General features: G+C 47.1%; 1 protein-coding gene across 16 annotated transcripts in view; it reads right to left on the bottom strand.

Annotated features, from left to right (window-relative positions):
• Nucleotides 1-16,960, bottom strand: part of OBSCN (obscurin, cytoskeletal calmodulin and titin-interacting RhoGEF) — a 762,040-nt gene that overhangs the window by 451,751 nt on the left and 293,329 nt on the right. For 15 of the 16 annotated variants that reach the window (XM_033931804.1, XM_033931806.1, XM_033931805.1 and 12 more), the window contains 4 exons: nucleotides 9,234-9,506; nucleotides 8,065-8,331; nucleotides 4,641-4,907; nucleotides 2,779-3,045 (listed from right to left, as the gene is read on the bottom strand). In XM_033931804.1, coding sequence (XP_033787695.1) covers nucleotides 2,779-3,045; nucleotides 4,641-4,907; nucleotides 8,065-8,331; nucleotides 9,234-9,506 — 1,074 coding nt within the window. The remainder of the gene's footprint in view (nucleotides 1-2,778; nucleotides 3,046-4,640; nucleotides 4,908-8,064; nucleotides 8,332-9,233; nucleotides 9,507-16,960) is intronic. The other variant, XM_033931815.1, reaches the window with a different exon arrangement.

Here is a 16,960-nt window from a genome sequence, read left to right as displayed (position 1 = left end):
GAGGTTGAGGCTGAACCGGCCGAGCAGAAAACCGCCTCTGATATGATGGCTGCTGTCTAAATGGACAAGGAGGAGGAGGCTTCTTTTTATTTTTCAGCAAGGTATCCCACCTCGTCTCATGGGCAGAGAGCTTTTGAGTGGTGGTATCCATAGATTCTCCAAAGAGCTCATCACCCAGGCAGGGAGCATTGGCAAGGCGGTCCTGGTGGTTCACATCAAGGTCGGAGACTCGGAGCCATGCCAATCGTCTCATCGCTACAGACATAGCCATGGCTCGGGATGTGAGTTCAAAAGTATCATAAATGGACCGGACCATGAACTTCCTGAGTTGTAGGAGACTGGAAGTGCATTGTTGGAATGCAGGAAGCTTACGGTCAGGAAGATACTTTTGAAAAGAAGAGACTTGCTGAATCAAGTGTTTCAGGTAAAAAGAGAAGTGAAACGCATAATTACCTGAACGGTTGGCCAGCATTGCATTTTGGTAAAGTCTTTTACCAAATTTATCCATGGCCTTGCCCTCTCTGCCAGGAGGGACAGAGGCATATACACTAGAGCCTGCCGATTTTTTGAGGGTGGACTCCACCAGCAGAGATTCATGGGGCAGCTGGGGTTTGTCAAACCCTGGAATAGGAATCACCTTGTAAAGCGATTCCAGCTTCCTAGGGGCTCCTGGAACAGTGAGAGGAGTTTCTAAATTTTTGTAAAAAGTTTCCCTCAAGATGTCATGGAGGGGTTAATTATTTCGGAGGCTGGTCAAAATCCAAAGCATCAAGAAATGCTTTGGATTTTTTAGAGTCAGACTCTAGAGGGATGGAAAGGGTGTCCGACATCTCCTTAAGAAACTTGGTGAAGGACGAGTGCTCTGGCTTACCAGCAGGATCCTGCACCGATGTAACATCCTCCTCCGAGGAATAATCTGCCTCGGTACCGAGGGGGTCATCAGAATCATCCCACAAATCAGGGTCCCGTACCGATGACAGACGGCCCTGAGAAAGTGGGGTAGAAGGTTTGGTATGCTTGGTTTTGTGTACTGATTTACCAGACCTCATGGACACCGTACCGGGTGACTGTACAGCAGTACGGGTGTCAGAGAACGGTACCGGCTCCGAAGTTGAGTAAGCAGTGCGTCGAAGAGACTTCGGTTCCGCCGAGAGAACAGGCATAGAAACAGATTTTTGCGGTGCCGACAACGTCGATGCCGACAAAACAGGCTGTTCGACAATCGGCACCGAATGCTCAGTAGGTACCTACACTGGAAGGCTCGGAGTCAGCAGAGCCGGGAGCAAATGTTGTAACTGCTCCTTAAGCTGGACCTGAAGGATGGATGCTATTCTCTCATCCAGAGACGGTCCCGATGGCACCGGTACCGCTTTTTTCTTGCTCGGTACCTGCGGTGCAGCTCGACGCTCAGGGGAAGTCGATGCCGATGAAGAGGCAGTGACTTCAATAGGAGCGGAGCGTTTGCGGGGCCGGCGCACAGTCTGCAGGACTTGGCTCACTGCTTGTTCGACTGGCGGGCTAAGGACAGTAGGGGATGGCTTCTTAGCCGGCTTACCTACAGGGTGCGACACCGAGGATGGATCTTGCGGTGTCGAAGTCACCGGTGCCGATTTGGAGGAAGATGACGGTGTCGATGCCGGGGGAACTTCCATGGCGGCACCGAAAAGAATTTGCTGTTGAATTTGGCGATTCTTTAGAGTTCTCTTTTGGAGAGAACTGCAGCGGGTGCACGTTTCTGCCCTATGGTCCGGACCCAGACACTGAAGGCACCACTTGTGCGGGTCGGAAAGAGAAATAGGACATGCACACCGCTGACACTTCTTAAAACCCGGTGAAGGGGGCATGAAGGGAAAAACGGCCGTAGCAAAATCGAAGCCCGAGGCTTCGATGGTGCCAACAGGCCCCGCCAGGGCTGACCGGAAAAAAGTCTAAAAAAATGGACTTTTTAAAAAAAATAAAAATAAAAGAAAGAAACGATAAGTGAAAAAATCACAACAAGAAAATAACGCGCGAGCGGGAAGGCTAGAAAAATTTGAAAAAATTTTCCAACAGCAGTTGGAACACGCATCTTCTTAGCTCCGCGGAAACTAAGAAACTGGGAACCGCGCGCCTCTGTTGGGCGGGAAGGCACTCGCGCGTGCGCGGTGCGGCCTACTAGAACTTTCAAAGTTCTTAGAGTGCAATCACTCTAAAATTATCCGTACCGGGGCTCCGTCGGTGCCGTCACCCATCAGTCAAGAATATGCTGCCTGCTTGTCCTGGGATAAGAATAAATATGATACCTTTTTGATTGGACTAACTCCCCCCCCAGCACTAAAAACTTTGATGCTCATGTGAATTCTATGAGCGTCGGAGCATTTATTGCTCTGGGCTGCAGTATAAACTTCTACCATGGATAAGTAAAAAGGGGGTTTAGTGCATTGTTTGATTAGCTTTTGAAGGTAACGCTTCATTATGATCTGAAGAAGAAGGGTCATCTTCGAAAACTAATCAAACAATGCACTAACCCCTTCCCCCTCCCCTTTTTACAAAACCATAGTGCAGTTTTTAGCGCTGGCCAAGGTATCAGAACTGTTACCACTGCAGCTGGCATTGAAGGGGGGGATGTTAGTCCAATAAAAAAGGTATTACCTTCATTCATTCATTTTTGTTTCATTTCTTTCAATTCTGTCTATTATTTTCAATACAATTGACTTGTGATGAAAAACAAAAAAAAAACATTGGCGGGTTCAAAGTGTAGTACTGAATCGTGCTAATGCGGTGCAGTCTTCATCTCACCATGCACTTTGACCCGAGCAGTGCTCTGTTGGTCTCCAGTATCACAGGTATAATTTCCCGAGACCTCTGGTTCCACATTGTGGATCTGTAGCTCTGCAACAGTGCCTGTCTGCTGAATTTCATACTTTGCACTGGCCTGGAGGGTTACAACGCCTTTCTTCCACACTACTTGGGCATCGGGTTTTGTGATCTCACAGCACAGGGACACGGCGCCGCCTTCTTCAGCCTCTACATTCTTCAGCTCTTGTTTAATGCGGACTGGACGAGCTAAAGTAGAAAAGCACAATTACTTTACAAGTGTGTGATTACTATTCCGTGGTCTTTTCTTTTGTATTGCAGGGCCCCCAAAGTCTTAAGAGGCCCTTTTCCTAAACTGTGGTAAAATTGGCAGCTTCAAATATTAATGCGGCCACCATTGAGGGTGTTCTCTATATTCTGTAATGCCAATCGTGTTTTAACAGTGAGATTAATGCGTGGTAGCTGCTCCGGGTTATCTTGGAAGCACTTAGAACCTTCTATTTAGGAGGTGGTGGTCCTGCATTAAGCCTGCACTACGCAGGTGGAGTGGCATAGTCAAAAATGTGCCCGAGTCTGAGGTTGGACATTTTGTGCAAGACGTCCACAAACCCAGCAGGAAAAATGTCCATTTTCAAAGCTGCCAAATGTCTATCTTTTATTTTTGGAAAATGAACAAGGACGTCTAGTTTTTTTTTTTTACCCATTTTCAAAAATAAAAACGTCCACGTGAAAAACGTACAAAAGCAAGTTTTGTACACGTACCCACCAACTACCTTGTCTCATCGTGGCAAAAGGAATCCCCATCATCTGAGCCAGTTTGGGGATTCCTGGTGACTCAGCTGATGAGGATTCCTCCTGGCAGGATCAGCTGAGCTGCGGAGCGCTACACCCTCCCCTGACATCCCCCTGATATCCCCCACATCCCCCCTCACATTCCCCACATCCCTCTCATATCCCAACATCCCCCTGATATCCCTCCTGCCATTTGCTCTTCCAAAGATATGGGGGGGAGGTCCGGGGATATCAGGAGAGGGATGTAGGGCTCCGCTGGGAGAGTAAGAGGGGACCATGCCTTAAATCCTCCAGTGGTCTTCTAGTCAGTTTGGGCACCTTTGTGGAACTTAGACGCAACTCAAAACAGGTCTAACTGCTGGTGTTTAAGTTCCCTTTAGGAAAGCTTTGATTATGGCTGGGGTACATCCAGGTTGAAGCCTGCCCGATTCCCACCTCCCAACACACCCCATTGCTCTCTGGATGCACAGCAGCTTAGAAGGGGTGCTGCCGCACTAACAGAAAGTTGGTTTTGATTATCGGCAATTGGACGTCCCTGCTATTAGGACATCCAAGTGCTGACTTAGAATGTTTTTTGGAAGTTTTAAAGTTTTGATTATGAGCCCCTTAGTGTGCAGTTAAGTACAGCATATTAACTGCCAAATGCCTTCCACACTCACTCTCTGCCCTTGCTACACTCCCTGGCACAAAAAAAACAAACAAACAAAAAATCCCAATTTACCCATATGCTGACTGCGAATGCGGTTTTGTGCTAGCAGTTAACGAGGTTTCAACCAGGTGTTAAGTGCTTAACCTAGTTTAATAAAAGAGTCCCTTAGTCTAAGGTTGATAAATGAGGGTCTTTTATTTTCCTGAGGTGGTGCATAGAAACTAGAAAAGCATCAAGTACTTCACAATATTTCTGAAACAAAAGAGATATGTTCTAAGCTTCTAGGCAATTTTCAGACACTGCACCCAAATGATTCTTGCAAAGTTAACAGGCAGTGGGTTGGCTGGCACATAACGAGCTTTGCATTTAAGCAGATATACTAAAAATAATGAATGTTGCCTACCAATCACTTTCACATGAGCTGTGCTTTTTTGGTCTCCTGTGTCACATGTGTAGTCCCCAGTATCCTCTGGTTTCACGGCCTGGATGAAAAGCTCAGTTATGGTCCCGTGTTGCTTCAGCTCATACTTCTCGCTGGACTGCAGAGTCAGGTCTCCCTTTCTCCACGTCACTGAGGCACTGGCTTTTGTGAGCTCACAGTGCAGCTTGACCTTACTGCCCTCTTTCACTTCCTCATTCCGAAGTCCGCGTTTAAAAAGAACTGGCAGAGCTAAAATGCAGAATTTTACAAAGCTACGTTTTATAAACCTGAAGGCTTTGTTTTACAATGCAAAAGAAAAAAAAAACCCCCACCAGATTTCATGACACAATAATGCAATGGTTTTCTAGCACCATTTCTTCCATAAGAATTTTAATTCTTAAATCAGAAACCAATCAGTTAATATGTCAAATCTTGGACAGGAACAGGTTTTTCTCCCCAAAAGCCAATGAAGTAAACAAAGCAATTCTGAAAGGTCAAATTTAACAAGCTAATAACGGTACATTCAAGGTGTGGAAAAAAAGAGGAGGTTAATAAAACAGTGAATGAAAGGAGAGAAAGAGGAAAAATAAGAAGGAGGAAGATTATCATCTCAAAGAGCCATGGATCAAAATCTTGTCACCAAAGTTACTAACCTTGGAAACCACCAGGGAAGAGGCAGACATAGAAGTGGTTACAACCACAAAGTGTCTGTTTAACAAACAGCAGACACGAGCAAATACTTCAGAGGAGACAAAATAAGGAAAACAGGAGAGGGAAAATATCTCTTTAAGTTAGGGATATAATAAAAATCCACTGAGGTACAAGAAAGGACAGGCCAGTATTCAAAAACACTTATCTATAAGACTTAGCCACTGCTGTCCGTGGATATCGGAATATCTTTAGACTGCCTCAGCATATCTGGATAGAGCTATAAAGCTAGAGTCACCAGATTTTTCCACGGAGAAATCCGAGCACATGTTCCCGCCCCATTCAGCTTCCAGGTCTTCCCCATTCTGCCTCCAGCCTCACCCCCTCAAAGCCTCATCTTTTCTGACCTCTGGACTGCATCTGGAGGGCCTCTGAGCATGCGCAGATGCATCCGACATCATCCACCCATGCTCAGAGGCCTCCAGACATGGCCGGGAGGTTGTGGCTTTCAAAAAACCCAGACAAACTACCGGGTTTTGGAAAGTCTGTACGGACACCCAGACAGTCCTCTAAAAAGAAGACACGTCTGGGTTTTCACGGAAATCTAGTTAGGGTTACCAGACATCCGGATTTCCCCAGTCATGTTCTCCTTTTGAGGACATGTCCGGGGGGGTCCGGATGTCTTTTCAAAACCCGGCACTTTGTCCAGGTTTTGAAAAGCCTCCTCTGAATCGCGTCGGGCAAGTAGTGTGGGCAGGGCTGGGGCGGGAGGACAACTGCAACCCCTTGGGAGAAAGGCCCACCTATGAGCCTTTAAACAAACTTCCTCTTGGTCCGGTAGCACTGTTTACTCCCATGTCCCTGATCCAGTGGCACAGCTTCCTTATCCCCTGCCAGTCAAACCACCTCCCAATATAAAACAAGTGACAAGGGCACAGAGCTGCTGTCTCTAGGCCAATGGTTCCCAACCCTATCCTGGAGGACCACCAGGCCAGTCGGGTTTTCAGGATAGCCCTAATGAATATGCATGAGAGAGCTCTGCATATAATGGAGGTGTCAGGCATGCAAATCTGCTCCATGCATATTCATTAGGGCTATCTTGAAAACCCGACTGGCCTGGTGGTCCTCCAGGACAGGGTTGGGAACCACTGCTCTAGGCCATGCTGAATGGCTCTTCCAGTCTTGCTCCTCCAAAGCAGAAAGTTCACATCAGAAGGGGTGGGACTGACAGGAGCCATTCCTAGCATGACCTAGACAGAGTTTCCATGCATTTATTCCGCTTTTATTTTTTTGTTGTGAAGCAGCAGAGCTGGCAGGGGTGGGGGGGTAGAAGGAAGCTGCTGAATCAGGGGTAAGGAGGGAAGAAAGATGCTGGACTGGGGTGAACCCTGTGCTCAGGGTCACATTCTCCTTTAAGCTGGGCCCAAGACAGCTGCCCTTCATGCCCATAGGTAAAAGTGACAGCTTAGGAGGCTACATGACTACTGCCAATGCCAGGAGAATGAGACGAGTGAGGCTTGTACCTTAGAGTCTATGGAGGAGACGAATGACAACATCACCAAATAAGGCGAGGTGAGAAACTGAATGGGGGACAGAGGTCGCATCCCGTGTCATTCTTTAGTGCCTATCTCAACCTCAGTCCTTCTACACCAGCATTCTTCAATGCAAGGCTTGAGGGTCAGTGGTCTGGTGTCCTTATCTCAAGAAAGACATAGCGAAACTAGAAAAGGTTCAAAGAAGAGCATAAAGGGGATGGAACTCCTCTGGTTAGGTTAGGGCTCTCCAGCTTGGAAAAGAGAAGGCTGAGGGGGAGATATGATTGAAATCTACAAAATCCTGAGTGGATTAGAATGGGTACAAGTGGATCGATTTTTCACTCCGTCAAAAATTACAAAGACTAGGAGGACACTCGATGAAACTGCAGGAAAATACTTTTAAAACCAATAGGAGGAAATATTTTTGCACTCAGAGAATAGTTAAGCTCTGGAACGCATTGCCAGAGGTTGCGGTAAAAGCGGATAGCATAGCTGGTTTTAAGAAAGGTTTGGACAAATTCCTGGAGGAAAAGTCTATAGTCTGATATTAAAACATGAGGGAAGCCTCTACTAGCCCTGGATCGGTAGCATAGAATGTTGCTACTCTTTAAGTTTGGGCCAGGTACTAGGGGCCTGGATTGGCCACCGTGAGAATGGGCTTGATGGACCACTGGTATGATCCAGTAAGGCTATTCTTATGTTCTTATGGTTGTGCCCATTCGTATTCTAATTCTTCCCTCTCTTCTTAAAGAATAACATGGGGATGGTTTCCTGCGGTTATCCACGGGGATGGTAACAAATTCTGTCACCATGTCATTCTCTATAGTGACAACAGGCTTGGTAGGGAGAGAAACAGGAAAAATTAGTTCACTCACAATCTCCTTTCATCTCTCACCACCTCACCGGAAACAACTGAGCCCTGTTTCTTCTTTTTTGGAGTGTCAACAGGCATGAGATAAATAGTTGTAACGAACAAAGGCCTAAAATACTTAGGGCTCCTTTTACTAAGCTGCGTTAGCGTTTTTAGCACATGCAACATTTCAGCGCGTGCTAAACCCGCGCTATGCGGCTAGAACTAACGCCAGCTCAATGCTGGCGTTAGCGTATAGCACGCACTATTCCGCGCGTTAATGCCCTAACGCGGCGTAGTAAAAGGAGCTCTTAATGTCTTTACCAGCCCAGTTCTCCGGTTTTTAATCTTTATTTTGATTTCTTTCACCTACCATTTACTATCAAGGCGGCAGCAGTTTTCTGATCTTGGGCACAGCAGGTATAGCTCCCAGCATCCTCTGGCTCCAAATCGTGGATTAATAACTCTGCCACTGCTCCCTTCTGCTTCATCTCGTGCTTACTGCTGGGGTGGAGCAGTTTGTCCTCTTTCCTCCATTCCACAGCCGTGTCGAGTTTTGAGAGCTCACAGCGCAGGGCAGCGGTCTCACCTTCAGTGGCTTCAGTATCCTGAAGCTTTTCTTTGAAGCTCACTGGCAGCGCTAAGATTTATAAATAGAAACTGCATTACCAATTATAATTATTATAAAACCATGATTGCCACAGTCTGTAAAGAACATAAGAACTGCCATCTCCGGATCAGACCTTCGGTTCATCAAGTCCGGCGAGCCGCACACGCGGTGGCCCAGCCAGGTGTACACCTGGCGTATTTTTAGTTACCCATATCCCTCTATGCCTCTCGTAAGGAGATGTGCATCTAGTTTGCTTTTCAATCCTAGAACGGTGGATTCCGCAAGAATATTTAAACTAGATGGATCTAGTTAGATTTCAAACAAAATGATTGCCTGGAACACCCCCCTATTAATACGTCATATATCCCCACGATTCACACTTAAGAATTCAGAATGTTCATGTCAATTGCATCATTCTTAAAGCCCTTATGAAAAATAAGTTACATTGTCAGTGAACACTCTTAACACTGGAAATTATTGCCTAATTAACAAAGCATATGGATGCCTAACTTTACAACTTCAAACTAGCATTTTCAAATCAATAGAGAGCACTATAAGAGAGAATTTATGAGGAGTTGTTCCTTGACAAGAGGAACATCCAATAAACTGCAAAAGAGAAATTTGCACTTATAGAACAGAATCTAACCCCCTCTTCTATGAAATCGAGCTAGCGGATTTTAGCACAGAGTGCTGCGCTGAATGGCCCGCGCTGCTCCCGACGCTCATTGAGTTCCTATGAGCTTCGGGTGCAGCGCAGGCCATTCAGCGTGGCTCCCCGTACTATAAACTGCTATCACAGTTTCGTAGAAGAGGCCCTAAGTGTTGGACTCCGTCACAGACTTAGGACAATATTTTTTACTGCCTGCTCTATACCTCTCATTTCCATACATATCTGATGCATGTTTTTACAGTAGGCATTGTGTAGGGATTACCTTTAACAAACAAATTTACAGAGGATTTCTTATCACCGGCTTCAAATGTAACGACACCAGAATCCTTCACGGTAAGTTGTTTCAAGGTTAGCTCATGATATCCACCCTGATGGGACTGGATCTCATTAAGTTCATTGATGTGGAGAGGGGTCTTATCCAAAAACCATTGTACATTGGTGTACTCTGCTGGAGAGATTCTGCATCTAAAGGTGGCAGATTCTCCTTCAAAGACGTCAATGTCTTCCAGATCTTCAGTGACTAGAATTTTGTGGCCTGAAAGGAACACAGGCACATCAGACTATGTGCTCATGATCTCTCCAGTAAATTTTCTGGTGACTAGGGCTATGGGAGGACAGTCTCACATGATGCCCTCCAGTATGTTTGCCCTACCCTAGCAGATCCTTTCTTCAAATTTGAAGATGGTGAAGAAAGCACAGTTACTTACTGTAACAGGTGTTATCCAGGGACAGCAGGCAGATATTCTTGACTGATGGGTGACGGCACCGACGGAGCCCCGGTACGGACAATTTTAGAGTGATTGCACTCTAAGAACTTAGAAAGTTCTAGTTAGGCCGCACCACTCGTGCGCGAGTGTCTTCCCGCCCAACGAAGGCGCGCGGTCCACAGTTAGGATAAGCCAGCAAAGAAGCCAACCCGGGGAGGTGGGAGGAACGCAAGAATATCTTCCTGCTGTCCCTGGATAACATCTGTTACGGTAAGTAACTGTGCTTTATCCCAGGACAAACAGTCAGCATATTCTTGACTGATGGGTGACCTCCAAGCTAACAAAAAGTGGGATGGAGGGAAGGTTGGCCATTAGGAAAACAAATGTTGTAAAACAGATTGGCCGAAGTGTCCATCCCGTCTGGAGAATGCATCCAGACAATAGTGAGATGTAAAAGTATGAACTGAGGACCAAGTAGCAGCCTTGCAGATTTCCTCAATGGAAGTGGAACGGAGGAAAGCTACAGACGCTGCCATAGCTCTAACCTTGTGGCCCGTGACAGAACCTTCCAGTGTCAGGCCCGACTGAGCATAACAGAATGAAACGCAAGCAGCAAGCCAATTGGATAGGGTGCGTTTAGATACAGGATGACCCAACTTGTTAGGATCAAAGGACAAAAACAGTTGAGGAGATGATCTGTGAGGTTTGGTGCGTTCAAGATAGTAAGCCAGAGCACGTTTACAGTCCAAGGTATGCAAAGCCTGTTCACCTGGATGAGTATGAGGCTTTGGTAAAAATACAGGTAGGACAATGGACTGATTAAGATGAAAGTCAGACACAACCTTAGGGAGAAACTTTGGATGTGTACGGAGGACCACCTAATCATGGTGAAAAACAGTGAAAGGTGGATCGGCCACTAGTGCATGCAGCTCACTGACCCTCCTGGCAGAAGTGAGAGCTATAAGGAAGACCACTTTCCAAGTAAGAAATTTGAAATGCGCTGTGGCCAAAGGTTCAAAAGGAGGCTTCATTAAAGCAGAAAGAACCACATTGAGATCCCAGACTACAGGAGGGGGCTTAAGAGGTGGTTTCACATTGTAAAGGCCCCTCATGAACCTAGAAACCAAAGGATGAGCCGAGAGGGGTTTTCCATGAATTGGCTCATGAAAGGCAGAAATTGCACTAAGATGAACTCTGATGGAAGTAGATTTGAGACCAGAGTCAGACAAGGAAAGAAGATAGTCCAACACCATTTCCACTGCCAGAGACAAGGGATTATGGTGATGGCAGAGGCACCAGGAGGAAAACCGAGACCACTTCTGTTGATAACACTGAAGCGTGGTCGGTTTCCTGGAAGCATCAATGATAGAACGGACAGGTTGGGAAAGGAGTGAGTGAGCCGAAGTCAGCCCGAGAGATACCAAGCTGTCAGGTGCAGAGACTGTAAGTTGGGATGCAGTAGTGTCTGCTGATGCTGAGTAAGCAGAGAAGGAAACAGTGGAAGAAGTATGGGTTCCCTGGAACTGAGTTGAAGTAGAAGGGAGAACCAATGCTGCCTGGGCCACCGTGGAGCGATGAGAATCATGGTGGCTCGTTCCCTCCTGAGCTTGAACAATGTCCGCAGCATGAGCGGTAGAGGAGGAAATGCATATAGGAAGAGATTGGTCCAATCTAGGAGAAATGCATCCGCTGCCAGACGGTGAGGAGAGTAGAGTCTGGAGCAAAACAGGGGCAGCTGATGATTGCAAGGAGCTACAAAAAGGTCCACTTGAGGAGTGCCCCATTGAGCGAAAATGGACTTGAGAGTCAAAGGGTCGAGAGTCCATTCGTGAGGTTGGAGAATTCTGCTGAGATTGTCTGCTAAGGAATTCTTTTCTCCTTGAATGTAGACAGCCTTCAGGAATAAGTGACGAGCTGTTGCCCAAGACCAGATCCTTTGGGCTTCCTGACACAACAGGCGAGAGCCCGTCCCTCCCTGTTTGTTGATGTAGTACATTGCAACTTGATTGTCTGTGCAAATGAGAAGTACTTGAGGAGAGAGAAGATGTTGAAAAGCCTTGAGGGCATAAAACATTGCTCGGAGTTCCAGGAAATTGATGTGGTGTTTCTTTTCCTGGGCAGTCCAAAACCCCTGAGTTTTGAATTCGTTCAGGTGAGCTCCCCAGGCATAAGGGGATGCGTCTGTGGTGATGACAAAATGATGAGGAGGTAGATGGAACAGTAGACCTCTGGAAAGATTTGAAAATGTCAACCACCAAAGAAGCGACTGTCGAAGAGACGAGGTCACAGATATGTGTTGTGAACAAGGATCTGTCGCTTGTGACCACTGAGTCGCTAGGGTCCATTGAGGAGTACGTAGGTGGAGACGTGCAAAGGGGGTGACATGTACTGTGGAGGCCATGTGCCCCAAGAGCACCATCATGTGATTTGCAGAGATGGTAGTCTGCTGAAACACCTGCTGACAGAGATGAAGGATGGTTTGAAGGCGGTTTGATGGAAGAAATGCCCTCATCAGAACAGTGTCCAGAATGGCTCCAATGAACTGAAGTCGCTGAGTTGGAATGAGGTGCGACTTGGGCAGATTGATTTCGAACCCCAACAGGCGAAGGAAGTGAATGGTCTGATTGGTGGCAAGCAGAACAGCCTGAGGTGTATGAGCTTTGATCAGCCAGTCTTCCAGATAAGGGAAGACTTGAAAGTTGTGAGAGCGAAGATAGGCCGCTACCACAATTAGGCATTTGGTGAACACCCTGGGAGAGGAGGTCAGACCGAAGGGTAACACCTTGTACTGATAATGATGTTGGTTGATAAGAAATCGTAGGAATTTCCTGGACGTCAGATGGATAGGAATGTGTGTGTAAGCCTCTTTGAGATCGAGGGAGCATAGCCAGTCGTCCTGAGAGAGAAGAGGGTAGAGGGTGGCAAGAGAGAGCATTTTGAACTTCTCCTTGACCAAACATTTGTTGAGATCTCTGAGATCTAAGATAGGTCGGAGGTCTCCGGTCTTTTTGGGAACTAGAAAGTATCTGGAGTAAAATCCCTGACCTCTCTGATCTGGAGGAACTTCTTCGATGGCATTGAGAAGAAGGAGGGATTGAACCTCTTGAGCGAGAAGGAGGGACTGAGACTTGTTGGAAGCAGACTCTTTTGGCAGGCCTAACGGCGGAGGAGTCTGAAAATTGAGGGAGTAGCCGTGGGCTATGATCGAGAGCACCCACTGGTCGGTGGTGATTACTTCCCATCGAGAGTGAAAAATGTTTAGTCGACCTCCTATGGGCTGTGGAAGAGGACGGGAGGGAGAAAGACTGGCAATGCCCTGGAGAAGGGAGTCAAAAGGGCTGAGTCGGCTTAGTCTGAGTGACAGGCTTGATAGCAGGCTGCTGTTGCTGACGAGCCTGTTGATGTTGTTGCCGTTGCCTCCGAGGTTGAGGAGGATGAGGCTGAACCGGCCGAGCAGAAAACCGCCTCTGATATGAAGGTTGTTGTCTAAAAGGATGAGGAGGAGGAGGAGGCTTCTTTTTATTTTTCAACAAGGTATCCCACCTCGTCTCATGGGCAGAGAGTTTTTGAGTGGTGGTATCCATAGACTCTCCAAACAGTTCGTCACCCAGGCAGGGGGCATTGGCAAGGCGGTCCTGGTGGTTCACATCAAGGTCTGAGACTCGTAGCCATGCTAATCGTCTCATCGCCACAGACATAGCCGTGGCACGGGATGTAAGTTCAAAAGTATCATAGATGGAACGGACCATAAACTTCCTGAGTTGCAGAAGACTGGAAGTGCATTGCTGAAATGCAGGAAGTTTACGGTCAGGAAGATACTTTAGAAAAGAGGCCCTTGTTGAATCAGATGTTTCAGGTAAAAAGAGAAGTGAAACGCATAATTACCTGAACGGTTGGCCAACATTGCATTTTGGTAAAGCCTTTTTCCAAATTTATCCATGGCCTTGCCCTCTCTACCAGGAGGGACAGAGGAGTACACGCCGATTTTTTGAGGGTTGACTCCACCAGCAGAGATTCATGGGGCAGCTGGGGTTTGTCAAACCCTGGTATGGGAATCACTTTATAAAGAGATTCCAGCTTCCTAGGGGCTCCTGGAACGGTTAGAGGGGTTTCCAAATTTTTATAAAAAGTTTCCCTCAAGATGTCATGGAGGGGTAACTTCAAAAATTCTTTAGGAGGCTGGTCGAAATCCAAAGCATCAAGAAATGCCTTGGATTTTTTAGAGTCAGACTCTAGAGGGATGGAAAGGGTGTCTGACATTTCCTTAAGAAATTTGGTGAAGGACGAGTGCTCTGGCTTGCTAGCAGGATCCTGCAATGATGGATCATCCTCATCTGAAGAATAATCTGCCTCGGTACCGAGAGGGTCGTCAGAATCATCCCACAAATCAGGGTCCCGTACCGATGAAAGACGGCCCTGAGAAAGGGGAGTAGAAGGCTCGGTATGCTTGGTCTTGCGCACCGATTTACCTGATCGCATGGACACCGTACCGGGTGACTGTACAGCGGTACGGGTGTCAGAGAACGGCACCGGCTCAGAAGTTGAGTAAGCGGTGCGTCGAAGAGACTTTGGTTCTGCCGAGAGAACCGGCATAGAGACAGATTTTTGCGGTGCCGATAACGTCGATGCAGACAGAATAGGCTGTTCGACCATCGGCACCGAAGGCTCAGTAGGTACCGACACTGGAAGGTGTGGAGTTAAGAGAGCCGGGAGCAAGTGTTGTAATTGCTCCATAAGTTGGGTCTGAAGGATGGATGCTATTCTCTCATCCAAAGACGGGCCCGATGGCACCGGTACCGGTTTTTTCTTGCTCGGTACCTGCGGTGCAGCTCGACGCTCAGGCGAAGTCGATGCCGATGAAGAGGCAGTGACTTCAATGGGAGCGGAGCGTTTGCGGGGCCGGCGCGCAGTCTGCAGGACTTGACTCACTGCTTGTTCGACTGGCGGGCCAAGGACAGTAGGGGATGGCTTCTTAACCGGCTTACCTACAGGGTGCGACACCGAGGATGGATCTTGCAGTGTCGAAGTCACCGGTGCCGATTTGGAGGAAGTTGTCGGTGTCGATGTCGGGGGAACTTCCATGGCGGCCCCGAAAAGAATCCGCTGTTGAATTTGGCAGTTCTTTAGAGTTCTCTTTTGGAGAGAACTGCAGCGGGTGCACGTTTCAGCCCTATGGTCCGGACCCAGACACTGAAGGCACCACTTGTGTGGGTCGGAAAGGGAAATAGGACGTGCACACCGCTGACACTTCTTAAAACCCGGTGAAGGGGGCATGAAGGGAAAAACAGCCGTAGCAAAATCGAAGCCCGAGGCCAACCGGAAAAAAAAATCGGAAAAAATTATATTTTTATTTTTTTATTTTTTAAGAAAAGAAAGAAAACAAGAACGTGAACACTTCACGACAAGAAAAAACGCGCGAGCGGGAAGGCGAGAAAAAATTTTCCAACAGCCGTTGGAAACACGCGTCTTCTTAGCTCCGCGGGAAGGCACTCGCGCACGCGCGGTGCGGCCTAACTAGAACTTTCTAAGTTCTTAGAGTGCAATCACTCTAAAATTGTCCGTACCGGGGCTCCGTCGGTGCCGTCACCCATCAGTCAAGAATATGCTGCCTGCTTGTCCTGGGATAAGTATCATTACTTTGTGGACAAAATGGAAAAATGATCTGGAGTAATGTTTGTCTTTACAGTGGCTACGACAAAATTATTTGTAAAGAAACACAGAAGGAACATTAAGCAAGAAAGATGTAGAAATTATGGTTTATTTACATTTAATACACCGTGTTTTCCAACAGTGGATCTACGTGATGTACAGTGATAAAATATCTGTTAATGTGCTTTCCTTTAGTCCATCCAGGCCATTCCAGACACATGGATATACTCTCCCTCTGCCAGCAGATGGAGACTGAAAACTACTGCCTTTATAACTTTGCCCTAAATGTGTCCTGTGAAGCCCACAGCCAGTCATTATTCCCATACCAAAGGAAGAATACTTTACAAAACCTTGTAATACTTAACACTTTTCTTAGCCAGGGAAAAATTTGTAACAGACAACTAACAAGAACAATCCAATTTGCAGCCGTGCTGTAGACTGAAGATTAATGTCACAAACTGCTCCAACTTCTAATCTCCAAATGATTATGTTCTTCAACTTTAAAGCTATATACAGGTAGGTCCTTGACTGGTCTGGAGAGACAAATGGAAATAAAATTAGGTAAAATCAAGTTCTCCTTCCTTATAATCCTTCCAGACCAGTCCAGACATGTGGCAACTACTAAAGCAGTATCTATTAAGGAAGGGGGGACAGATGAATCCTGCAGTCAACGCTCTCACCCTAAAGGTAGCGTCCTGAGGGGTCCGCATATCCAGCCTACAGTGCTTTACAAAGAAATACAATAAGGAGAAATTAGGTTCTTACCTGCTAATTTACTTTCTTTTAGCTTCTCCAGACCAGTAGAGGTTAACTTTATGAGTGGGTATATATCTGATCATGACCAGCAGGTGGAGACTGAAAACAAAACTTTGGGACAGTATATCCTAGCCCCTCCTCTCTATTTCCCTCAGTCTGCCGAATAGCCAAGCAGAACCAAGAACTGGAACAAAACAGAGAGAAAAAACAATACTCCGAAAGGAGTAACAAATAACATACCCAAAATGCTGTTGGAAAATGCAGAGGAGAAATTCCCGAAGGAAGAATGTCCCCACAGCTCGCCAGCTAAGCCAGCCGAGCCACAGCCGCTGTTCTTCAATTCTCCCCGGCCCTAGAAAAATACTAGAACCCGCAGCAAAAACCAAAAACTGCCCGCGCAACAGCCCCAACAACAACAACAACAACAGACAGGGTGGGGACCTCTACTGGTCTGGAGAAGCTAAAAGAAAGTAAATTAGCAGGTAAGAACCTAATTTCTCCTTCTTTAGCACTCTCCAGACCAGTAGAGGTTAACTTTACGAGTGGGACGTACCAAAGCAGTCCCTCTTACGGGCGGGACCCCCGAAGGGCCGATACCAGAACACGCTCACCGAACACCGCGTCCCGACGCGCCTGAACATCTACCCGATAATGTCGAACAAAGGAATGCAAGGAGGACCAAACCGCAGCCGTACAAATATCCACTGGAGGCACGAGCGACGACTCAGCCCAAGAAGCCGCCTGACCCCGAGTGGAATGAGCCTTGAGAAACTCCGGAACAGGCTTCTGTTTCAGAAGATATGCGGAAGCAATCGCCTCCTCGATCCAGCGCGCAATAATAGCCTTAGAAGCGCCAGCCCCCCGACGAGGACCCGCC

Source organism: Geotrypetes seraphini, chromosome 2 (genome assembly GCF_902459505.1).
Source record: "Geotrypetes seraphini chromosome 2, aGeoSer1.1, whole genome shotgun sequence".
NCBI classification, from domain to species: Eukaryota; Metazoa; Chordata; class Amphibia; order Gymnophiona; family Dermophiidae; genus Geotrypetes; species Geotrypetes seraphini.
This window is presented reverse-complemented; position numbering and strand designations above follow the sequence as displayed.